The following is a 24622-nucleotide window of genomic DNA, read 5'->3' as shown; positions in this document are numbered from 1 at the left end:
ACCTCGTGAAAGCCAGCCGGCCGACCGGCCTGCCCGTCGGCCAGCCGACCGGCCTGCCAGTCGGCCGGCCGGCCAGCCGGCCTGCCTGCCTGTCAGTCAGTCAGCCAGCCACTCTGCAGTCCACTTTTTGGTGGCCGCTTCTTGCTCCTGGACTGATGAGCAGCTCATCTCCCAAAAAACATGATTCAGGAAGTTGACCTCATGAAAGCCAGCCAGCTAGCCAGCCAGCCACTCTGCAGTCCACTTTTTGGTGCTTCCCCAGAAACTGAAAGTGTGCTTCCTCCAAAGCCACCCGGGATGCCTGAGTGAAGGCTTTTGCTGATAAAGACTTTATCGCATCGCTGGAATCTACAAGTTGCTCATTGTCCGACACGCATGGAGGTCCAACCGGCGGCACTATAAAAAGTCTCATCCGCTGCCTGTTGTGGATGGACGAGACAATCATATCCTCTCTGTTGATTGGCAAACAGCCAGCCAGAAGCCAAAAAGGTCACCTGCTCCTTTGCCTGTGCACGCACATCAAGTCATTTTGGCACTTTTCTCACCCAGAGTACTTTTATACAGTACATTTACACTGAGTAACTGGGTACTTTGTTTCAGCCTATCCAGCAGGACGTGCAGTGTGTGTTTAAAAATAGCTGTATGAGGTCTGTTGAGATGCATACTTCTTATTTCCCCTGTGGCTGCCGAGGTCACTGAGCGCTCGGTATAGCTGGGGCTTGCTTGGTCTGGACCGGCGAGGCCACTTCTCACGACTCCTGACCGACCCAGCAATGCTTCATGCGCTCAGGCAGCGGCCAGGTGTTCCCTCTGCTGGCAGGGAGGCGCAACCAACTACATAAACATCCTGCAAATGTGGGTCAATAAAGAACAAGAAGAAATAGAATCAAAGAAAAAAAAATCTAGCAATCTATCCAGCTGTCGGGCTAGCTCCGTTTAAGCCGAATTTTTATTTTTGCTCGACCACAAACCAGACGCATATTTCATAATTCCATTGGAATACCTTTATTGTGCTCAGACCCAATAAAAGCACGGCAGAATATACTTTGATTTTTGTTGGCAACAAAACAGTTGACGGCTTTGAAAATCCAAATCATATAAGATCAATACAAATAAATAATAGACGAAATTCATTCTTCCATTTTCTAGACTGCTTCTCCTCAGTAGGGCTCATTTAAGAGGCGTGTTTGCGGAATGCTGAAGGAAGGAAGGAAGGAAGGAAGGAAGGAAGGAAGGAAGGAAGGAAGGAAGGAAGCAAGGAAGGAAGGAAGGAAGGAAGGAAGGAAGGAAGGAAGGAAGGAAGGAAGGAAGGAAGGCATCAGCTCCAGCCTCACAAAGGTGAGCGCTCGCTCAATGCGTCCCCCTGAATTGATCACATCCAAATCATCTTTCACTGATGAAACCATGTTTGATGTGAACTTATTGTCCCCGAAATAAATAGAGGTAGCATTTGAATCAAATAGAAATTCTTGGCATCGAATTGCTGAGTAGTTTGAGCGCTTGCTCCGATGTTATTGCACGTATAAAAAGGATGCGACGGAGGGCTGTCGGCCGGGACGCTCGGAGGGCTGTCGGCCGGGATGCTCGGAGGGCTGTCGGCCGGGACGCTCGGAGGGCTGTCGGCCGGAACGCTCGGAGGGCCGTCCTCCGGGACGCTCGGAGGGCCGGGATGCTTTCGCAATCAGTGGTCTGAGCCGCACCGGTCCTCGGCTGGACGGCACGCCGACTCGTAGTGCTTGTTCAAGTAAGACTTGAGCGCAAAGCTTTTGCGGCAGCGTCGACACGAGTAGCGCTTGAAGGCCGAATGCGTCTGCATGTGGGCGCGCAGGTTGGAGCGGTCGGCAAAGGCTTTGCCGCAGTGGGCGCAGGCGAAGGGTTTCTCGCCCGTGTGGGAGCGCATGTGGCCCCGCAGGAGCCAGGGCCGGCTGAAGGCTTTGCCGCACAACGAGCAGCCGTGCTTCAAGTCGTGGGTGAGCACGTGCATGGATAAGGCCGGCATGGACACGTACATTTTGTGGCAGGTGGGACACTTTCGGGCTTGCCGGCCGTCCAGGCTCCGGTGCGTCTGCTTGTGCCTGCTCAGGTTGGACGAGGTGGCGTAACATTTGCCGCACTGGCCGCACGCCCACCGCCGACTTTGGGATTTGGATGAGCGGCCCGCCGACCTTTCGCCCTCGCCGCCCTTTGATCCACGCTTAGGTCTCCGGCCGGAGCGTCCGTCAGAGACCAGGAAGGCGCTCACGTCCGACTCCGCCGAGGTGTCGGAGGCCGGGCTGCGTGGGTCGTACTCCAGGTCGGAGAATTCGTCCCCGCTGCTGCCGCCGGACAGCTTGGTGGTTTGCAGCACTGAGGGAAGGATGTAATCACGGATGTAGCCTGGGGAAATTGGTGTGGGAAAGATATTTCATCCAATGAAATAAATGCAGAGACAATTTGAGCCCATCCGTTCATCGATAGGAAAAGTAACACGGGAGGTGATTTGGGAGAAGCAGATGGAGCAGGCTTGGAGTATACGAGTCCTTGTCCCAATCAACAAGCGCTCTCCAAAAAGTCATGTGCTGACTTTGGAAAAAGATCCAGAGTGCAATCGCAACGAGGCTCGCCTCGCCTCGCCTAGAAGCCCCTCCCTGGCTAAATTACATCATTGGCAAGCTGTGATATTTTTAGCGGCTTCGTGACTATGCTAATGGAGCGACTGAGTGACAGGTGTTTTGGGAAAAGGAGGCTCTTTATGTGCGGCGTGTGTGAGGGGCACGGAAGGGAGGGGGGGCGATCTTGACGGCAGGCCGTGGTTTTATCGAGCCCCCACCGCCATCAGCGCAAAACAAAGGCGAGCAGACAGCTGGCACCCTGAATCTATCTGGGGGACAATTCAAGCAATGGAAAATCTCTCTCTTTCAATGCTCCATCCCCCAAAATATAGCCATGCTGTTCATCTCACAAATATGAGCCATTCAAATGTGCTGCTGTTCATGTTGCATTTGACTGGATTACTTGCAGTAAGTACTGCAGTCTAGGTATTTTGCCTCCTTCTCCATCACGTATGGATTGTGTTGCTGCATACGTATTCCCTGTGGCTATCTAACATCCTGCACGATCAGATGGTGAGATGGAGGAGGGAAGGGGGGATGGGAGGGAGGTAAGACTCAAGGGCATCTGCACCATTTCAGTTTGTGTTGTGCCCGATTCCCACCTACATACGTTCGTTCGTATGTGTACTGAAGTACATAGCCCGGCGTTTAAGAGACATCATTTAGCTGTTTGATTGAGTTTGGCTATTCATCTGACTGAGCCAGAATGACCTGAATACTATTTAGTCTCCTGAGTTACAAAACAAGTCATGGGCTTTACAAAGCTGCCCGCAGAGGATTTGAGGCTCTTTCCCACACTGGTTTAGTAGCAAAAGCAAGGTCGTGCATTTCCAAATCAAACATTTCCTACTACACCTGTACTCGTATAAAAGTGGAAAGAAAAACTCACCCTTTTCAGTCAAATGGAGCGCCAAGTTGCTCGCGGACTCTGTGATGCTATGTCTCACAGAGTACGAATCGTCCCAGTGCTGCTCACTTTGCTGCTGCTGCTGCTGCTGCTGCTGGTAGTAGTCGGGACCCTTGGGCTGCTTCACCAAAAAGGAGCGCGGCATTCCGAAAAAAAGAAGGAAAAAAACCCCAAAGAAAGCAAGAAAGAAAGAAAGAAAGAAAGAAAGAAAGAAAGAGAAAAGACGTGAAGTCTGCCAAGTTTTAGGTTGCTGCCCAAACGCTAAATATAGTGCAAAAAAACAACGACACTTAAAATGCCTGACAAGCTCAGCTTTGTAGGAAAGGAAGAGAAGAAGAGGACGTGTGTCAAAAAAAAACTGCAGAAAGAGAGAAAGCACAGACAGGATGGAGATAAAGATGGAAAGTGGTGCGGAGGAGACGGGGCAGAGAGGGGGCGAGAGAGAGAGAGAGAGAGAGAGAGAGAGAGAGAGAGAGAGAGAGAGAGAGAGAGAGAGAGCTTGCTGGGGGGCGGGTGGATGACGGGCAATAGATGCTCAACGAGCTGAGCTCAGCATTACTCCATCCAGCCTTTCCTTTTAAATAGATCAGGTGGTGAGTCCGCGAAGGGAGCTACTTAGCATTAATCCATCAAATATCCCAAGGGACACACATCAAATTACCACACGTGCACGCGCGCACAGCACACACTTATCACCTCCCCCTTAAGAGAGGAGACAATAGTGGTGCAGGAGCATGTAGGGTGACAGTACACCAAACATCTCGTCTGCCATTGTCTCTCAACGAAGTAGCTAAGGCAGTTGGTAGCACAGCCAAGACCTTGCTGCTATCCACTCACTTGTCTATTGGAATCTGAAACTACAAATGAAGTGACAGGATCACGGTCCTTAATGAACTGTATCGGGCTGTCAGTGATCAGCAGACGGCGCACCCTGACGGTCTCATCATCTTCGCTGGTGATTTTAATCATGCTGACCTGAAGTCTGTCTTTCCAAAGCTTCACCAGCATGTTACTTTTCCAACGTGTGGTGGCAGCTTCCTGGACTTGGTCTACACTGCACATATAGGAGCTTTCAAGGCCACCCCCCTCCCCAACATCGGACTTTCTGACCACGTCACCGTTCTGCTTACCCCCGCGTACAGACAGAGAGTGAGAACTTCCAGGCCGGTTCGCAAACGTGTTAGGGTGTGGCCTGAGGGGGCCTCTGATGCTCTTCGGGACTGCTTTGGCACTACAGACTGGGAAATGTTTAAGCAGGCAGCCACTTGCGACAATCGGACGGACATTGAGGAGTATGCTGACTCTGTGACTTCTTACATCGCTAAGTGCATTGATGATGTGACCCTCACAAAGTACGTCGTCACTCGGGCTAACTGGAAGCCATGGCTGACAGGGGCTGTCCTTGGGCTCCTGAGGGCCAGAGACAAAGCCTACAGGGCTGGGGATGCAGCGAGCGTGAGATCAGCAAGGGCGAAACTGTCCCGGGGCATCAAGGATGCGAAAAAGGCGTTCTCTTCCAAGATTACTGCTCACTTCAAAGACAGCAAGGATGCTCGGAGCCTGTGGCGAGGCATACAGACAATCACGGACTACAAGCCCGCGCCGCAGAGCTGTGAGGGCGACGTCCCTCTGCTCAAAGAACTGAACCGCTTCTTTGCTCGCTTCGACGCTCAGAACGACACTTGCCCGCTGAAGACCCCTCCCCATCCGGACGAGCAGCCTCTGTGCCTCTCTGCTGTTCGCGTGAGGAGGACGCTTGCTGCTATCAACACCCGTAAGGCGGCGGGCCCGGACAACATCCCGGGACGGGCGCTGAAGGACTGCGCTGAGGAGCTGATGGATGTCTTCACGGACATCTTTAACATTTCCCTGAGGCAGGCCGTCGTCCCGTCTTGCTTCAAGGCTGCCACCATCATACCTGTGCCGAAAAATCCTGCTCCCTCCTGCTTCAATGACTACCGCCCTGTGGCACTGACCCCCATCGTCATGAAGTGCTTTGAGAGGCTTGTTTTGGCGCACGTCAGATCTGTTCTTCCCCCCACCGTGGACCCCTTCCAGTTTGCCTTCCAACCCAATCGGTCCTCTGAGGATGCCATCTGCTCTGCCCTCCACTCTGCCCTCACCCACCTGGAGAACAGGGACTCGTATGTGAGATTGCTGTTTGTGGACTTCAGTTCTGCATTCAACACCATTGTTCCACAGCGTCTCATTTGCAAACTTGTCAAGCTGGGCCTCAGTACCTCCCTTTGCAACTGGCTACTGGACTTCCTCTGTCAGAGGCCTCAAGTAGTGCGTGTGGGCGACAGTGTCTCCGGCAGCATCACGCTGAGCACGGGGGCCCCTCAAGGCTGCGTGCTCAGTCCGCTGCTCTTCACCCTGCTGACGCATGACTGCACTGCGACCTACGGCAGCAACCGCGTGCTGAAATATGCCGACGACACGACTGTGGTGGGTCTGATCACCGGTGGCGACGAGACTCACTACAGATCGGAGGTCGACCTTTTGGCCGCTTGGTGCAGGGACAACAACCTTCTGCTGAACGTCAACAAGACCAAGGAGATTATCATTGACTTCCGGAAGGGTCACGCCCACCACCTGCCGCTGACCGTCAACGGAGCTGTGGTGGAGAGAGTGAGTAGCACCAGATTCCTGGGGGTGCACATCAGTGAGGACCTCTCCTGGACCACCAACACTGCGTCGCTGGCGAAGAAGGCCCACCGCCGCCTGTACTTTCTGCGGAAACTCAGGCGGGCAAGTGCTCCTCCCACCGTCATGACCACATTCTACCGTGGCACCATTGAGAGCGTCCTCTCCAGCTGCATCGCTGTGTGGGGTGGTGGCTGCTCTGAGTACAACATGAAGGCCCTGCAGCGCATAGTGACCACTGCGAGTAAAATCATCGGGGCTCCACTCCCCTCCCTGAAGGAAGTTTACGCCTCCCGTCTCACCCGCAAAGCGGCTGCGATTGTGTGTGATGAGAGTCACCCCGCTCACTCTTTGTTTGTACTTCTGCCCTCTAGGAAGAGATACAGATGCCTGCGCTCCCGCACCACCAGACTCAGGGACAGCTTCGTGCTCCAAGCTGTCCGGATCCTGAATTCCCTCCCCCCTCCACCCTCTGCTACATGACGTCCTGTTCTTTTGCGCTATGATCTGGCTGTCTGCTATTAGCGCGCTTGCTCCATTTTGCTGCTCTTATTTGTCTATTTATTGTTTATTATTTGGGTTATTTGCTTATAACTTATTTGTTGCTCTTGTCTGTTCGTTTTTACTCTTTGTGCTGTTTGATGTGAGTGTTGTGTACTGTCTAGTCACCGTGGGACGGTGGGAAACGTAATTTCGATCTCTTTGTGTGCCTGGCATGTGAAGAAATTGACAATAAAGCGGACTTTGACCCCCCCCCTCCCCCCTTCTACACTGGCAATCATAGTTTGCATTTTTTAACTGAATGGTTGTCTCACATTTATCCCGTGGAGCCACTGTTTGGAACCAACCACACACGCAGGATGATCAGGTGAAAGGAGCCAAGCCGCTGCTGTGAATCTTTAATACTCAATGAAGACTAACACTGAATTCATCTCAAACGTAGGAGGAAGCAAGCAAGCAAGCAAGCAAGCAAGCAAGCAAGCAAGCAAGCAAGCAAGCAAAGAGTTCAATCACAGAGCTCAAAGGAGCCAAAGGAGCCGGTCCAACTGGGTTAGCGGGATGCCACTCCTCTTCAAAGTGGAAAGGCACGCACGCACCTACTGTCGTCTGGAAATGGCGTTCAGCAGTCATCAGCTTTGACTTGCCATCAACGGACAAAGGGCTCCACGTGTTTCTCTTGACATTGTAAGGCAGACCAGAGAGCTCGCAGTTTTTCAAAGCAAGCTACTCTCATCACGGAAGCGCAACACTCGTTCCTCTTTGGTGATCCTTGATAAAAGACGCACACAAGCAAAAAGTGGCAACACAAGATGGCTGCTCTGGCTTCACCTGCAAAGGGCCAATTCCTGTCGCGTCCGTTGGAGTACATAAACTAAGCATCAAATTTGATGTCCAACAGCTAAGAATGACAAAAAGAAAAGATTGCATCATGCCATCACTTTGAGTCTGCTATACGTGGGAATGCATTTATTGGTTAAGGGAAGAATTGGTGCAAATCAGAGGTACCGCGGAAAAATGGCATTTTCATTTCATGGCTCTGCTCACTTTCGCGCGCGCACACACACACACACACAGACGCGCGCGCACACACACACACGCACACACACACACTGTATTGTTTGGAACACGCCGCCGCTGCCGCCACTGCCGCCGCTACCGCCGCTACCGCCGCCAGTGATAGAAATGTCTCGTGGTCTCAGCTTTTATCATTTGCTTGGAAAATCACCATACACAAAGTGCAAAAGTCATAACATTTAATTCAAACAAAGGTCCCCGTCACCCTGATTGAATTTTCCTGTTACAAAATAAACATCCAAAGCCATACATTGCTTAATGGCAGGCAACTCAGAAAATGACAGGTGACTACTGCAGGGTGCACGCACGCTCAGCCCAGAAACGCCCCCCCCCCCCCCCCCCCCAAAAAAAAAAATAGAAAGAAAAGTTTGCACAAGCCACTGTAAAGTGGCCAACTGGAAAAGTTACAAGCATATACTGGGTTCTCCGCAGCCGTAAGCCTCTCCCGTCCTGTCCCACATCTGGCTCACAATGAGTCACAAAGCATTCGTTACGACACACACACAAGTCTTGCCGTGCACGTTGCCTAATAGAGTGGCTTGAACCAGACACGCACCTCGGACCAACTCATTCACATCTTTGGGTTCGCACAATGTGGAGATCTTGTTCAATAGGCGAGAAGTGTGGTTTAGAATATGGGAATCTAGTTGGGAGCTAGAGCAAAAAAAGTCTGCTTTGTTATCTAAAAACAAAACTCGGAATGGGCTGAAACCACTGATGGAACCACAGTACAGTATAAGCTATGAACAATTTAGGATTGCAACATATAATCAGTATACGCACGCACACAAAAACAAACAAGCCAAATACACAGTATTTTGGGGATTGTAAACTCAAGATCGTCCCTGTGGAGCAAAATGGGCCAGGAAATCAGCTGTGATGATTATGATTATTCCCGCTCTCGTTTGGAATCAATTGACACTTGTGCTCTAGCCAGTGTTGAATTTGTGGGATGGAATTTGCTTGCATGTGTGTCTGCTTCTTTGTGTAAGTGGATGAGCGCAAGCAAGGGACGTGGGCAGATGCATCAGTTGTACATTTGGCCCTCGGGTGGCTGGGAAAGCTTGTAGTTCTCTTTCATTGTCATGTGTTGTTTGAGCTCCGTGAGCACCATGCGGATCGTGTAAGTGTTTTTCCATCTGGACAAGCGGGGCAGGGCCTTTATGTCCACCTGCAAACGACAGCAAACCACCGACAGGTTAGGTAAGCCATCAGAAACACGCTGTTTGCTCAAAAGGACCAGAGGGTGTCGTCACACTGGACACTGGCGTGTGCGGGTGAGAATGGATACATGTACAGTTTGTACACGCACGCACGCGCGGCACTAAACACAGTCGCGAAAGCTGCATACTTACAACGCCATTCGATGTATGTACTCCAACCATGTTGATCTTGTGCAAAAAACGTACATGAGGAGGATGATCTGGGTATCTGGGTCCACATTCAATTTTCAGACAGTATATTCTGCCGTCATAGACTGTCTACAAACAAACAAACAAAACTAGCGTTACAAGCTGCACCGATAACGTTGACGACTCGGAAGGTGAGGTGAGAACATATTCACAGTTAGCAGTGTTGTACGGCCGTCTAAAATGTGAACAAACGCACCAAAAACATAGTCAGATAAGACCTTTCTTTATTCCTCACCTTGGGGGGGCCGATGATGGTAGCATTCCAGTTAGTGAGGGTCATATCGTCGTCGTTGACAAGGCCCCAACTCACCGTGCCGTCTCCCACTCCTTTCTGACCGTCGTCCAGTTCTTCCAGCAGCCGGAAATTGCGTGGAACTACCACATCTTCACACACACACAAATACAGGTCTTACTTGTTATGCCAGATAATATACACTAAAGGAAGGGCTTGCCTTCTCCACGCAATGGTGGCCAAATAGGATGTGTGGCCATGATCCAAATCACACTGGGCATGTGACACATTTCAAAGCTGTACGTGCCGATAACAGTTGGGAACGTAAGGTCAACATCAGGATCAGTCATTCTTATGTTGTTGCGAATGCTAAACACGGTTTCGAACTATCCTCTCGCGGAAGGATTTCAAGTTTGCTCATTTTACGGCCAGCTTTGGACAAGTCCACCAACATCATTTGCCAGGAATCTTCCAATGAGTATCCATTCCAACGTGTTGAGAATACGAGTGAACTTTTTTTCCCCCATTGCCGTGCTGTCGCAGCCGTTTCTTGCTATGCGGGGTTTTCGCAGCATGAAATTAAACCAACATGATGACGACTGTGACAGCGTTTAACTGCGTTTACGTTTTTTAGAAATGCCCTTATTCTCTGATCCGGCAAACCTCGTAATGGCTCAAAGGTTGGCGGCCAGTTAGCTAAGCTAAGCTAAGCTAAAACTAAGCTATCAAGTACCAATGCGGCGGGTATCAAGCACAACTGCGAGAGTCCAAAGCACTAAGACCTCACACTGTTAAGCTATCTTGTTGATAAAAAATAAAAAGCCAAACATCTCAAAGTCAATCAAAAGATATTGGCTGTGCTATGGGAAAAGAAAAAGTGAGCTGCTTACTTGATACGTGTGGACACGCCATCTTGGTCACAGTTTCTCGGTGACGCGCACGTATGACATTGAGTACGGTGTGGAGCGCGCGCGTCCAAACGGACGAAACCAAAAAGTGTGCACATGAACGCGTTGTTTATTTGATCGTCTACCTTTGCGCTCTCGCTGCTACTTGCGTGCTTTACGTTTAAAGGTTTATGTTTTGTTTTGTTGTTGCTTAGTCTAAATATCTACACTCAATCATATGTGACTCATCCACAAACATTGAAATTAGAACACAAATAGACCCCCCCCCCTCTAAGCAGGTAGACTGGGGAAACCTTTGTGGTATGCGAACGCCGTCTGCTGGACACAATTAGACAGCACCATGCGAAATTACACACTGCGTTCGATGCCATAAATCATGTTTTACTTTGGACCGGTTGCCAGCCATTCGCGTCCACACCTTGGGGCAATTGGCCTGCTGTGTTTTTGGAATGTGGGAGGAAAGTGGATTTCCCGGTGCAAACCCACTCAGGCACAGGGAGAACATGCAAACTTCGGAGGTGGAATCATACCCGCTTTCTCTGAACTGTGAGGCAGACATGTTAAGCATATTTCTGTAGCACTATATTTTCAATGTCATTGAGTCACACCTTTTCAATTGATTTTCATGATTATTCCATAAATTAACACCTTTGACATAGACACACATTTGCTTGATGTTTGCTCATATTTTTTTAAATCACTAATAAAAGCAGACATTTCTTGGCAAAATTAGAAAACAAGCCCTGTATGTGAAGGCTGATATTGATGTGTTTCTGAATCATGAACATTGAACAGGGCACAGGGTGTTTCCCTTTGACCTACACTTCGCACCACCTCCCCCAGCTAGCTGGCAGGTCTCCATCCCCCAATTCAAGAAAAAGAGAGAGTGAATGTGTGTGTGTGTGGGGGTCGCCTGAATGGGTTAGTGTTTTTCCCAGGGACATAACTGCAGTGTTTTTCCTGACTGACAGGCACGGTCTTTCATGCACTGCTTTTCCACATTTGCCACTCATTTTCTCCGTAACTGTGCTGTGAATGCAGGCCTGTACTGTGAGACGTACACTCAGACACACAAACTTAAAGGCCCCCCCTATTAAATTTCTCACTCGATGACTTCACAGAAATATTGGGTAAATGTGATTTTTGTTCAAATGACACTCTGCCTCTTCATTTTGAGGATGATGAAGCTGATATGGACATATAGCATCTAGACCGAATCACTATTAGACTGAATTAGCAAAATACCCTTGAACAACATTCATATCACATTATTTTATTGAATGAAATGAATGGAGCAGTTTAATCTACACACACACTGCAGCACGCAATGCATTCTGAGAAGCAAATGGTCCTTTTTTTTCAAACAATGAATTTACAGTTGACCCCGCTATTTGCAGGAAATTAGGTCCAGGCAGATTAGCACAAATCTGCATATAAATGGAGGAAGTGGGCATTTATTTATTTATTTGTTTGTTTGTTTGTTTGTTTGTTTATTCGTTGATTCATTCATTCGTGCATTCATTCCGATCTGGTAACACTTAATTATGAAAACCCCTAAATAAAGAATGACAAATATTTGACATTCAATGTTTTCTTGCAACCATCAAAGCTTTTTATTCAACGACGTGAGGTAAGTCGCATGTGTTTACTGTGGAGTCGGCCAGAAGGTGACCGGAAATCACCAGTGTTGTTTTTGTTTTTGTTTTTTTTGAAAGCGGAACATTTGCTGCGTTCACTAACTATTGGAATATGTAGCTTTTCAGTCGTGGCGTCGATTGGATACTGTATTTGTCTTCCACTTCTAGTTGATGCATTGACTTCAAATAAAGAAAAGGAAAGATACTTACACGTTCACAAGGCATAAAGGGAAGAAAGACAGAGTTATTGCATTGTAGGTGAGCGGAGGACAAGCTAGGTGTTACAAAGAACAAGCGACACTGAATGGAGCCAAATATGCCCCCCTTTGCGAAAGCCTCTTTTAACCAACTCCGAGCAAAGTCGGCGCCGGCGCTGGTTACACTTGGAAGCGTTTGCCTACTCCATGTGGGTGGGGGTGAACCGAGATGAAGTGGAAGCTGACACTAATATTTCATTTTGTGAGCAAGTGAAACGGCACCTTTTCAGCCGCAAGGGATAGATGCGCCTTTTTGCAAGATTGGATTGTGGTGAAGAAATTCGCAAGTCCAAACTGGTCGAGAGTGGAATTTCGGAGCTCCGAATTTCGATGGATTACGTCCACTGACCCCGCTGCTATTAACATCGGCCGGTCGATGCATCGGTTAGGATATTCGAACAGTCAACTTGATCACGCCGCAACAAGTCACGCATCATTTGCACACGTAAAGGTGAGTTGGCAGTGAACCTGCCTGGCTTGAAGTTCATCTCTCGCGCAACCTTTTTCTTACACGCACGTTGAATGGTATCGCTGCACTCAGAAATCTTCTCGCGGCATCATTTGTCCAACGCTTGCCCGAATATCCTATTCAAAGTTTCAAACATGTACGAAGAATCGTCCGTAAAAAGGTCCGTCGAGTATAGTTAGCCCGCGGTAGCTAAAATTTGCCAGCGCCGGCTAAATTTACACCCCGAGCCCACAGGCGGAGTCGGACTTTGAAATGTAACTAATGGTGTGTTTCAAAACCTGTATGCCATTGTGGTGACATCATTGGTTATTCATTCAGAACGTGCCCTCTCTCGACTTGTCTGGCCCTTTTTGTATTTATAAAGCACCTTTTAGTCAGCGCATGGAGATGCAGGGAATCCCGTCCAAATAGTTCAAAAGTAACTATGAGAGTCCTAAATGCCAGTGGTGAGGCCGGCCAGTGGTGAGGAGGCATGCAGGGCAGGAGAGGAGAGGCTCCATGTAACCTCCGTGCGTGTTGAAAGTTGAGCCACTGCGGTGTAAAGCTCTCTTCTCCATTGCCAGCCACCTTCTCACGGTGCAGTGTCTTCTTCCTAAAACCTCAGCCATCTGTTCCCATGGCCTCCCTAATGGAATTGGTGGCTTAGTGTAAAGCGTCAAATGAGATGGAATACAACGCTATCCCATCAATGGTGATCATTTCCTTCGCTTTGCTAAACTGCTTTCATTTGGGTGTACGTCTGGCGCCACGCCGTGCATAGTCGGTCGACTCGCGACCTCTTTTCTACAGAGCAGATTGTCCATCGTAACGGCATCGGTCTTATCTGCCATGTATCTATCTTCCAAACAAACACAGGCGTAGCGCTGTCATGACGGTGTAATGAGCACGTGAAGAGATGTCGAGGACACACAAAGGTGCTACTCCTAAGTGTTGAATTGCCATTATGAGCAATACCAAGCAGTGTAACGTGCCGCTCGCTGTTTGATGAATTGTTTGATGAACTGTTTGATGACGTTCACCTTCCCTGAACAATCTGTTATGCGGAACCACATGCAACTCAAGTGTAGTACCGAGACGCATTGGAATCATTTTTACAGCGTGCGACATGCTATTTGGAAACGTCGCAATGTGGGAATGTCCCGGCCCGACCCGACCCGACCCGGGCCTGCCCGACCCGACCCGGCGTGCCCGACCCGGCCGTGCCCCACTGGGCTGTTGTTCTCCTCTGCTACCATGGCCAGATTAAATACTCAATTTAATTATGTGGCCAAGCATTAAGTCACTAACCTTATCAGTATGGTCTGCCTACTTAATGTGAGCCAACACATGCAATCAGATTACGGACAATATGCTGCTGCTGCGACCACAAGTACAGCCAGCCAGTCCATTTCAAACAAAAATAATAGTCCTTGATTGACAAGAGACCGGCCGGCCATGTAGTGTAGGGCAGATGCCCGCCCGGTGGGCCGCCCGCCTGCCCGCCGTCTTTTGGGCCATTATTTGAATGCTCAGTTCAAAAGCAAATTCCTAATGTCATCATTTGCAATCGACTTCTACGGCGAACACAATAGGTGACTTGATTTCATAACAGCAGCTGCTAAATGTCGGCGGTCGGGATGCCTTTTCACGATTATTTCTCGAGCCGAATGACCTCGTCAACGCTTTCTGCCTTTGTGTACCTTTCTCGGTGTTTACACTAACAACACTCGCTGGATATGTGGTCGTTTTAGGTAGCGTAGCATTCCACAAGTGTAGCGTGACGTACTCGCGTGGTTCCCTGTGTGCTTGTTGTCCTTCCCCGGCCGGCCGGCCAGCCGGCCAGCCCGGCCGGCCGGCCGGCTTAATCCCCTCCCCCATGAGTTGGTTTTATATAAAGCAGCGAGGTGGAATAATGGCAAAACATGAGTGCCTGGAAGTGGCTTTTACAAAAGAGCTTTTGTCTAGCCCGTGCCACCAGCATTTGAATAGCCAAGAAGCACATACCTAGGTTGGTCGGTTTCATATCCGTCCGTCCGTCCGTCCGTCCGTCCGTCCGTCCGTCCGTCCGTCCGTCCGTCCGTCCGTCCATCCGTCCGTCCATCCATCCATCCATCCATCCATCCATCCATCCGTATGCTGCTGCTGCCGATCCATTGCTTGGTGAACCTGCCACAACCGTTGCTGCTCCTCTGCCTACTTTGCTTTGCATATTACACCAGCACTTGTGAGGAGTTTACTTTTCATTTGCTTTTTGGTCTGCTCCATGTGGTGGTTGCATGTATCCGCAGAGGGTGGCCTTTTGTTACGTTCCCGTGGTTGGAGAGAAGGCTGTTGTTCTTATGGAGTAACCAACCGGAGAGCAGCGTTTGGGGATGGGGAGGGAGGGAAGGGGGGTGCTGAGAGGTGAAGGCATTCTTCCGGGAGAATGGGCCTTTCTTTCTATGTACTTTCCATGTTAATCCACTGATTCGCCTTAGCTTGGTCTTGTCATTTTTCAAATCGAACCCGTTGAGAGGAAAAAAAAAAAGAACTCAAACGGATAGATGATTCCAAAAAATCTTTTGTTTTAGCTCTAAACTGGAAAATGTTACAAGATTCAATTGAAACAACTGACAGCATAAACCGAATATTTCTTACAAGTGTGTACCGTCCTTTCCAGTCTGCCCCTGATTTCAAGCTATTCCAAAATATTGGCCACCGTGAGTTTTCATGGAATGTTGAAAAGCAAGACTGGATGAGCGCTTTTCGACGGACAGCTCAATGACGACAAAGAAATGGAAGCGCCGCTTGGTCAGAAAGAGCCCACCGTTTGCAGCCGAAATGGAGTCTCTCGGGGGGGAAAAGCGGCTGGGAAAAAAAAAGGGGGTTGCTATGTAACGTCCCGTGTGAATGTGAAGGCATGTCCAAAGTTCAGGACCCCGGCTCAGCGCTGCCAGCAGCTAGCGTACAAGCGTAGCGCACTGTTCTACACTCTGGGATACGGACGGAAGCCAGCCGGCAACGTGCCCTTTCAAATGATGCACGGAGCAATAAAAGGGACAAAGAAGCAAAAAAAGACATCGGACATGATGAGCTGAGAAGAAATGGCACTCCTTCTGACAAAAATACTCCTCCACGCCACTGTAGACTGGGCCGGATGGCACGTCGGCAACATTTCAATGCTGGTGGAGTCAGAATCTAGCAGCCAGCAATAGCAAAAAGCTTCCAGCAGACCTGTTCCTCTCCAATGAAAGCAGTCATTCATTGGGTCGGTCGGTGATGGCTACAGCTGGGCTGATAAGCAAAACCATGACACCGCACTGGATTGGTGCGAGAGATGGATAGACCGCCAAATCCATGAGAGAGCCTGGAAGGAATCCAAACTACGTCGATGCAATCTGATGGCCAATTTGGAGCTTGAAGCATACGACAATAGAAGAGCAAAAAAAAAGTCAACATTTCAGTGTGGTAAAATCACGGGAAAAAACAGTGGCAACTGAATACTGGCAATACACAGACGTCAACCTGAGGAAAGAAAGGACGGACGGACGGACGGACGGACGGACCGGCAGGAGCAGCTTGCCAAACCATACAAAGAATCAATCCCCCGTGAGCTGATGCGTTTGCGCTCACGCTTGTGTGACATTTTGCACAAGTGCGAGAGCTATGCTGAGCCTGTTCAAAGTTGACAGCCTCCTTGGGTTTGAACAATGCTACTTCACTACACGGTGTATGGAGTTGGAGAGCTGCAATCCTTTAGGTTTGGAAAAGGCCCAGTTTCGGGTATAAACCAAAGGAGCCCCGAGGTTCCCTCCGTTCTTAACAATGACACAATGGTGTGGATCCAAAAGCCACAATTGCAAAGGAACTGTCACGCTTTGGAATGGAGCAGGGCGACCAAGTGCAGCTTGGACCAGGGTTTATTGGAGGAACTCAAAACAGACTCGGCAAACTGACATGACTTGACAAAACGATAACATGACTGACTAACTGAAACAGACTTGAAAACGACAGGAACCAAAAAGACATGAAGACGACAGCAACCGCAACAAAAAGACAAAAAGACAATGATCCGACGGGGCATGGGGGGCAGACAGGACTTATATACATGACAGGTAACAAGAGGCAGGTGAGCATAATCAAACTAATCAGGGGCACACAGGAGGGGAGGGGCGAGCACACAGACCGAAACCATGACAACAGACACATGGAGGAACGGCTGGGTACGAGACGTGACAGTACCCCCCTCCCACAAGGGACGGCCCCGACGTCCCAAAAAAACGAAAACCCCCACGTAGCGAACGGGGGGGGGGGGAAGCGCACCAGTCCAAATGGCCTCAACGGCCAGTCAGAACCGCAATCGGCGGCATTCAAGGAGTCAGAACCGCAATCGGCAGCTACCCGGGGACATGAACTGCAACCGGCGGCGTTCAGGGAGCCAGGGCCACAATCGCGGCACACACTGGGGACCTGAACCGCAATCGGCGGCACACACTGGGGACCTGAACCGCAATCGGCGGCAAACTCGGGGACATGAACCGCAATCGGCGGCAAACTCGGGGACATGAACCGCAATCGGCGGCAAACTCGGGGACATGAACCGCAATCGGCGGCAAACTCGGGGACATGAACCGCAATCGGCGGCAAACTCGGGGACATGAGCCGCAATCGGCGGCAAACTCGGGGACATGAACCGCAATCGGCGGCAAACTCGGGGACATGAGCCGCAATCGGCGGCAAACTCGGGGACATGAACCGCAATCGGCGGCAAACTCGGGGACATGAACCGCAATCGGCGGCAAACTCGGGGACATGAACCGCAATCGGCGGCAAACTCGGGGACATGAACCGCAATCGGCGGCAACTCGGGGACATGAACCGCAATCGGCGGCAACTCTGGGACATAAACCGCAATCGGCGGCAACTCGGGGACATGAACCGCAATCGGCGGCAACTCGGGGACATGAACCGCAATCGGCGGCAACTCTGGAAGTCCGTACGCCAATCGGTGGCAACTCTGGAAGTCCGTACGCCAATCGGCGGCAACTCTGGAAGTCCATACCGCAATCAGCGGCATTCGGAAGGCGAGGCTGTGCGCAGCGGTAAGAGCCATCACGCTGTGGGAGTGGGGCCAGGGACGATCGCGGGTCCGGCGCAGCTGGCTCAAAGTCCGGTGACGGTCGCAGGTCCAGCGACAGCCGCGGTGGGGCCCGATGGCGGCTACGGGTCTAGCGCCGCTAGCAGGAGCTCCGGCGACGGCCGCGGCTCCGGCGTCGCTAGAACGAGGTCCGACAGCGGCCGTAGAGCGGATGCCGTGGTGCCGATGCCCGATGGCGGCCGGAAGGAACTCCGATGGTGGCCGCGGAACTGGTGTCACTGGAGCGAAGTCCGACGGCGACAGCAGAGCCGATCGCGCTGGAACAAGTTCGGATGACGGACGTTGATCGGGCGTCGCTGACGGGAGCTGGTGGAGGAGGTTGGTCCATGTGCTGGTCGCTGAAGTGGTCGGATCATTCTGTCACGCTTTGGAATGGAGCAGGGCGACCAAGTGCAGCTTGGACCAGGGTTTATTGGAGGAACTCAAAACAGACTCGGCAAACTGACATGACATGACAAAACGATAACATGACTGACTAACTGAAACAGACTTGAAAACGACAGGAACCAAAAAGACATGAAGACGACAGCAACCGCAACAAAAAGACAATGATCCGACGGGGCATGGGGGGCAGACAGGACTTATATACATGACAGGTAACAAGAGGCAGGTGAGCATAATCAAACTAATCAGGGGCACACAGGATGGGGAGGGGCGAGCACACAGACCGAAACCATGACAACAGACACATGGAGGAACGGCTGGGTACGAGACGTGACAGGAACAGCAGAGCAGAACAGAGCAGGATGCAAAAAGCATAGAAGGCAAAAGGTTCTGACAAAGTGGAACTCAAGTCTGTATACTGTATGTAGAGAGAGAAAAGGATGTATGTGAACAAATGTGTCACCAACATAACCAAATCCGCTGTCATCTATGGTCACTAACATCAGCAAATGACCGAAAGGAGCAAGGCCACTCATGTCATCCAGGAGCAACCACACACAGTCATGGCACATTGGCTTGAGTGTGGTGGAAAGTCCACTCCCCTCCCCTCCCTTCCCCTCCCCGTCCCGTCTGGCGGACCATCCCCTCGGCCCAAACCACATCCCAGCGGCAGCTATTTAAAGCGGTGGCGGCGGCAGCGGCTGCATGTCTTAGCAGTGGCCACAAAAAAAAACCAGACGCCTCCCCCCATCTCTAGGCCTTTCTCTCTTTTTGTATTTCCCTCAGCTCAGCTTACCTTCTTCATCCCTTTGCCAACGATTGCGTTGTTCCTCCACGCTGATACACAAACAAAGCCATGTTGCTTTGTCACCATACTCACCATACTTGCGTTCTCGAGTTGAATCTTTCTGTCCAACTTGTCGGTCAGGTCCGGCTCCTCCCTTGACGGCAAAGAACATCTATGGAACCGATGGTGTTATTCAATGTTTTCCAACTTCTCCAAAGCGTTAAAGGATAAGCGCAAACGCGTTTATCTCGGCGGCTAGACAAGGTGACTTTCACAGAGCGGGCAATATTATCTATCACGTTGTGTCCTCTCCCGCTTGTCAGCCAAGAACTCCAAAGTTGACATTGGGATTCTGGGCCTTGTCGTTTTTCTTCTTGTTTTCAAAGTCACCACCTTGTCTGTCTCGCTTCCGCGATAGCTAGCGTGCCGCAACGAGAGTCAAATCCAATTCATCAACCTCATTCATTGAGCTCTCGAATGGGTTGCAAGCTTCAGAATATGGGACCTTTGAATTTTCTGATGTGGGAATAGCAGTTTTGGAGCAATATCCCTACAGTACAAGCCTGCCTGCATTGCGGTGTTGTTTGTCTGACCTTTGACACGGTGAAATGGAATCCACATTCAATAAATAGACAGACGTGTGACCAAGTAGGCCAGTGACAATTGATTTCAAGCAGACCCTTCCCCCCTCCCTCCCTCAATGGAACGGGACGGGATGGGAGGAATGGTCGATTTCAAGCAGACCCTGCCTCCCTCCCTCAATGGGACGGGACGAGAGGAATGGTCGAGCTGCGAAGCAAACACGCCAACTAGCCGCGGTGCCATCGACTACTGAATGAGCATTGAAAGAGAGCAGCCTCTGTTACTGCTGTGAGCTAAGATGGGTCATAAATCACGCTTATGTTCCACCTCCCCCTTGCTTTTTTTTTTTTTTTAATCAGACGTGCATCTGGCCGGGCTTGGATTGGGAATAGATTTAGAGCATCACGTGATGCGGCTAGGACCACGGACAGCTGAGGTGCCTGGCGCGTTGTTATTATTCCCCTCTGCAGACAAATGCATTTGGAATAGATGTGCACTTTGACATTGTGCACAATAACAACTGGAGTCAGTCTTGGGATTTTTCATTGGAAAACAACACCCCCTCTTTCGTGCTACATTTGTCAGCGCAAATGTTCTCGCTAGTGTTGCTCATCAGGCAAGTAATTACTAATTCCTGCCTTGTGGCCAGATGGAAGTGGAGTGCAGCCTGACCTCCGAGGTCAGGTCACTTAGACTTAAATGCGCTTGATGCTTTGGGTGAATTCCGAGCAGAGGCAGTAGCTGCTCTGGCAGTACAAACACACCGCTCGTGTGTGTTTGGCTGTGCATAATGAGTAGCGGAACGCCGACCCCGCCCCGGTGCTGTCTGGGATCCAACAGGCTTAGTCGAGTGGATACATTGTATTTGATTGGAGATACGGAAAGACAAACGGGCCGGCCAAATTAAAAATGTCGGCCAGCCAGCCGTCCGTACCTTACGTGCCTTTTCACTGAAAACGAATGTGCTATGAAGCTGGGACGCGCTTTGATGGTGGACTCCAATGGAGCTAGCGCTCCAGGCAGCGCTCCAGGCAGGGATTTCATTTCCAATGACTGTACCGTGCGTGGCGCTTGTTTCAAATGAAAGAGAGCCTTTTGGTTTGTCCAACCTGTTATTTTAGGACAGCGCTGCTGCAGCTGAAAATAATCTCCAAAGTATGATGAACAGCTAGCGAAAACACGACACGGAGCCGCGCCAGCGCATTTGGGCCACGCCACGTGTCCCCGAAAATATTGGGTTGGGAACATTTTCCAAAGCCCCATTTCTACAGTATGTCAACGCTGGTGACCGCCTGCCTGCATGTTTGGACTTTCAGTTGACATCTTCAAGTGGAAGATGTCAAAGCCAAAGTCGAGAAGGAAAAGCTGGACTCTGATTGGCTGTGGACTTTGGGTGGCCAGCCGATGGATGAAAGGGCTTCTTTGCTACTTTCTCTTTCATTTGCCGGTGCAAATTGTGAGTCATATTTGGCGCCCGGAGGAGCTGCAGTTTTCTGACAAAGGCAGTCCAAAGCATTGTCCCAAGTCCAGCCCTCAGGGTCAGAGCGTGTTTGTCGTGGGACGTGACTCACGCATTCAGACAGCGTTGGTCTGGGCGCTCTTCTCATGCCGCATTAAGCTGATAGGTAGCTCGCTCTAGTTATCACACGGTTCAATTGGATTAGGGGACACGCATTGTGAACTTTCACAGATGCTATCCTCGGAGACAGAACGAGCGCGCTTTGCGACCTGGCTGGCCGTCCCGGAGATGCCGCCGCTCCGTTCTGTTAGGATACGGATTTTAGCTATTGATCTGACTCCAAATTGCGACCAACACTTAACACAAGTTTCTATGTCCAAATCCACACACTGGCGCACCTAACAATTTTGCGAGTTCGTTCTGTCAAAGAGAAGACCAGTAGATCAATCAGACCAAATTTACCAAATGTTTATTCCTAACAAAGCGCACTAATACAGGCCTGGGTCCCGGGTCCCTCACACTAAAACTCGTGCGTTTTTGTGACCACCAAAAGACGACACATTCTTCCGGGTTGCCCAGTTTTAAAGAAACACAATATGAATATTAAAGCATGCAAAATATTGTGTGATGATTGGTCGATGGTCATCTCCTCCCCGTCGAGGTGTCATCACTGTGGTCAGGGGGTTGGGTGTTTTCCTCTCGAAGCCCAACCACCTGGACGTGGTATTGTTCTTTGTTCTCGTTCCTCACCGACCTTGAGGTGTTATCGTCCAGTACTCCCTTCGTCTCGTGCCATCTCGTACTGCCTGTCTGGTACTCCCTTCCTGGGCCTGTTCCATAACTCTTAGAAGAAAACAAGTTCATGCAGTGTGCCTGCACATTCCTCACCCCCCACCAATCCACACAAGCACTCCAATACTAGATATTATATTGATATGATTATATGTTTCACACAACCTTAAAAAATGTTTGCAAACCGCTGAAAGCACATTTCCCTTTATTCCCTCTCATGACCTCATTTATGAGGTCATCACCCGCTACTCTAGCAAATAGCTACCAGCGCGCTATCGGTCCTTCCTTCCTCCCGCGGCTCATGTTGAGCCACCAGGGTATATTGGCCCATCGGTGGCAACGGGCCAACGGTTTTCTCGATCAACCGGACAGTGAGTGATCTAATACATGGAACACAACAACAACCGCATAACATCATAATTGTAGTAAAAATAGCCACAGCAACAAGCACAGACATGATGAGCCCTTTCCAGTTTCCGAACGTTTTCATCCAATCAAACCAAATATCGGTGTGTACACCTGAATGATCTTTCATCTTTTTATTCAGTGTCCCTAGTACTTCCAACGCCTTGGTCAGTCGTCCCCCTGGTGCCGTGTTGTTTGGGATGAAAGTACAACATGCATCACCAAACATTCCACACACACCATGTTCCTTAGCCAATAGTATGTCCAACGCAATTCTATTTTGGAACGCCATTAATGACGTTGCGGCCAATTGTTCATGAACTGCGGCAAATGATTCAGCTGTATAATTACCCAGTCGTTGGACATTGTAATGAACGTAATTAATACGGTCTACATTTTTATTGGGGGTGATCGATAGGAAGATACTTTCGAATCCCAAGGCCACTTGATTAACGAGTTTATACTCATCTGGTACACCTCGGGGCACTCCTATAGCGTCAATATATGTTGGATCGTCGTCGTTCAACCACGGGGGCAAAACGTCTCTTTTGGCTCGCTTCAGGAGCTCCGCCAATGGGGACTCCAGGTCCCAATTGAGATTCTGTATTTCAATGGGGACAACCACCACAGGCATTATCAAAGACACGAGGGCACAGATACCTGATGCATTCTTCGGCAAGCGATCATATAATTTGTCATCACCAAGTCATCACCACACCACAACCAGATGTCTGCACGAGAGAGAGGAGAGGTTACAGTCAGTGACAAATTGAATTTGCACCATGTGGAATCGATTGTCCCAATACTTATGCCGGTCCCCTTTAACTTTAAACATGTCATATTTTGTTGAGTCACATGGTTGTCAAAAATGGGCTTTCTTTTTTCCACGCCTACAACTGGGTAAATATCATCATAAATCAAACAGTCACCATTGGTACTAGACTGGGTCAACACCTGTAAAATACAAGATAATTCTATTGCAGCTGGAACGACTTTTAACACTACTCTTGCTTTGAGACAGACCACACAATCTTCACCAGTAGTATTAGCAGCTTGTTCTGCCATTAAAAGCCAATTATTATTTATAGCGGTGACTCCCGTAGTGACCCTAAACCAATCATCTATGCTTCTGACTGCTTTCGCAAGGATTCGAGGGTTTGTCGAGGGACTCACGGATACTTCTTGTTTGTCATCCTCACCTTGACATAGGAACACCTGCCAATACGGGTATCCATGCACATATATGTTTAACTGGAAACCCCAGCATCCCACTGTGTGTCTTCCTGAATGTAAATCGTGCGAAGTATGATTGATGATGACAAAGTGATGCCTGTCTGCGTTTTTTCCCCTTTTATCATTTGCTGATGTTGTTTCGCTTGAACACTAGTTCCCCATGACTTATACCAATCTTTGGTGTCCCATACCAAGTTTTTCCAACCTCTGTTAACTAGCTCGTTGGTCAAATACCAATCATAATCCCGATAATCCTGTCCTCTAATCTGCCCGTTTACCAAACTATCAAACGGTATGGTAATTTGTACTGTCACGTTTTTAGGGATGCAAACCTGGATTCCCCATTTAAATGATTGAACCGGTTCGCAGAGTCCCCGGTGTGTCTGAGTTACCCCAGCCACCACTTGCCTTTTGGACCGGGATTTTAAATGGTACTCAGACACGTTACTGTTTGTTTTGTGGCACCTCGTTCCATTACAGTACCACAACGGTTCCATGATTGGGGCTGGGTTTTTCAATTTATCGTTTAACCTGCCTTGACTTACGTTCCCCGCCATCTGCGTCATCTGAGTGAATAATTGTATGCCGTGACTCCCCAATGCCCTCTCAACCGAAGACAAACTAAACTCACCCCCTAAGCATTGAGAATAAAACAACCACATTTCTCCGTATGTTAATTTACCTTGTCCATGACATGAAGCAACTACAAACCGTCCATCCTCTTTACATTGGTGAATACATGTCCCTTCTCTGTCTGGTGGGGCTAAATCCAATATTTCCCTTACCTGTTCAATTTGCTTCCTCCACACTCTTCTCTGGTACTTTTCCAATTTGTCCTGTAACGTTTGGTTTGTCTCTGTCCAATTAAACAACGTGACATGCATTTGCCAATTTCCGCTGTCACATCTCTGTCTCAAACCTCCCTGTTCTTCTCGTGAGAGCTCTTCTGTTGTGTTCACCTCAGCCTCAAAAACTACTTCTCCTTTGCATCGGTATTGTTTATAAGTGGGTAAAATTTGAATCTGGGACGTTTTCTGCTGGATAGTCTCATCAATTGTCATCAATGTCCACACAAAAAGACAACTTACTAAAAATAGCACTACTAAAATTAATTCTGAAAAATCCGAAAAACCTTTCGAGCCCTCCCCTTTACTTTTCCGTATTGCTGCTCCTTCTCCTTCTGTCACCCCCCTTTTGGCCGGGTCCGGGACACGGCCAAACAAGAATACC

General features: G+C 49.6%; 3 protein-coding genes across 7 annotated transcripts in view; 1 reads left to right on the top strand and 2 right to left on the bottom strand.

Annotated features, from left to right (window-relative positions):
* Positions 1 to 1078: 1078 nt before the first annotated feature.
* LOC147048642 (uncharacterized) lies at positions 1079 to 3736 on the bottom strand. Its single transcript, XM_085924566.1, has 2 exons — positions 3481 to 3736; positions 1079 to 2376 (listed from the first exon to the last, which is right to left on the bottom strand). The coding sequence occupies exons 1-2, from the start codon at positions 3641 to 3643 to the stop codon at positions 1682 to 1684; spliced, it is 858 nt and encodes a 285-aa protein (XP_085780692.1). The 5' UTR covers positions 3644 to 3736; the 3' UTR covers positions 1079 to 1681.
* A 4733-nt stretch (positions 3737 to 8469) lies between these two features.
* ube2v1 (ubiquitin-conjugating enzyme E2 variant 1) lies at positions 8470 to 10380 on the bottom strand. 2 transcript variants are annotated; one of them, XM_085924751.1, is made up of 4 exons: positions 10254 to 10380; positions 9367 to 9515; positions 9075 to 9200; positions 8470 to 8890 (listed from the first exon to the last, which is right to left on the bottom strand). In XM_085924751.1, the coding sequence occupies exons 1-4, from the start codon at positions 10273 to 10275 to the stop codon at positions 8747 to 8749; spliced, it is 441 nt and encodes a 146-aa protein (XP_085780877.1). In that variant the 5' UTR covers positions 10276 to 10380; the 3' UTR covers positions 8470 to 8746. The 2 variants fall into 2 exon arrangements, with proteins under 2 accessions (XP_085780877.1, XP_085780876.1); XM_085924750.1 differs by lacking the exon at positions 10254 to 10380 and adding an exon at positions 9584 to 10073.
* A 1644-nt stretch (positions 10381 to 12024) lies between these two features.
* plxnb1b (plexin b1b) overlaps positions 12025 to 24622 on the top strand; it is a 33063-nt gene continuing 20465 nt past the window's right edge. For 3 of the 4 annotated variants that reach the window (XM_085923560.1, XM_085923558.1, XM_085923557.1), the window contains exon 1: positions 12025 to 12616. The gene's annotated coding sequence lies outside the window, so the exon portion shown is untranslated. The remainder of the gene's footprint in view (positions 12617 to 24622) is intronic. The other variant, XM_085923561.1, reaches the window with a different exon arrangement.

The sequence above is a fragment of the Syngnathus leptorhynchus genome, chromosome 11 (assembly GCF_054491065.1).
Source record: "Syngnathus leptorhynchus isolate UIUO chromosome 11, UIUO_Slep, whole genome shotgun sequence".
In the NCBI taxonomy this organism is placed as follows: domain Eukaryota; kingdom Metazoa; phylum Chordata; class Actinopteri; order Syngnathiformes; family Syngnathidae; genus Syngnathus; species Syngnathus leptorhynchus.
Note: the sequence above shows the minus strand (reverse complement) of the source record. Positions and strands in the feature narration are given on the sequence as shown.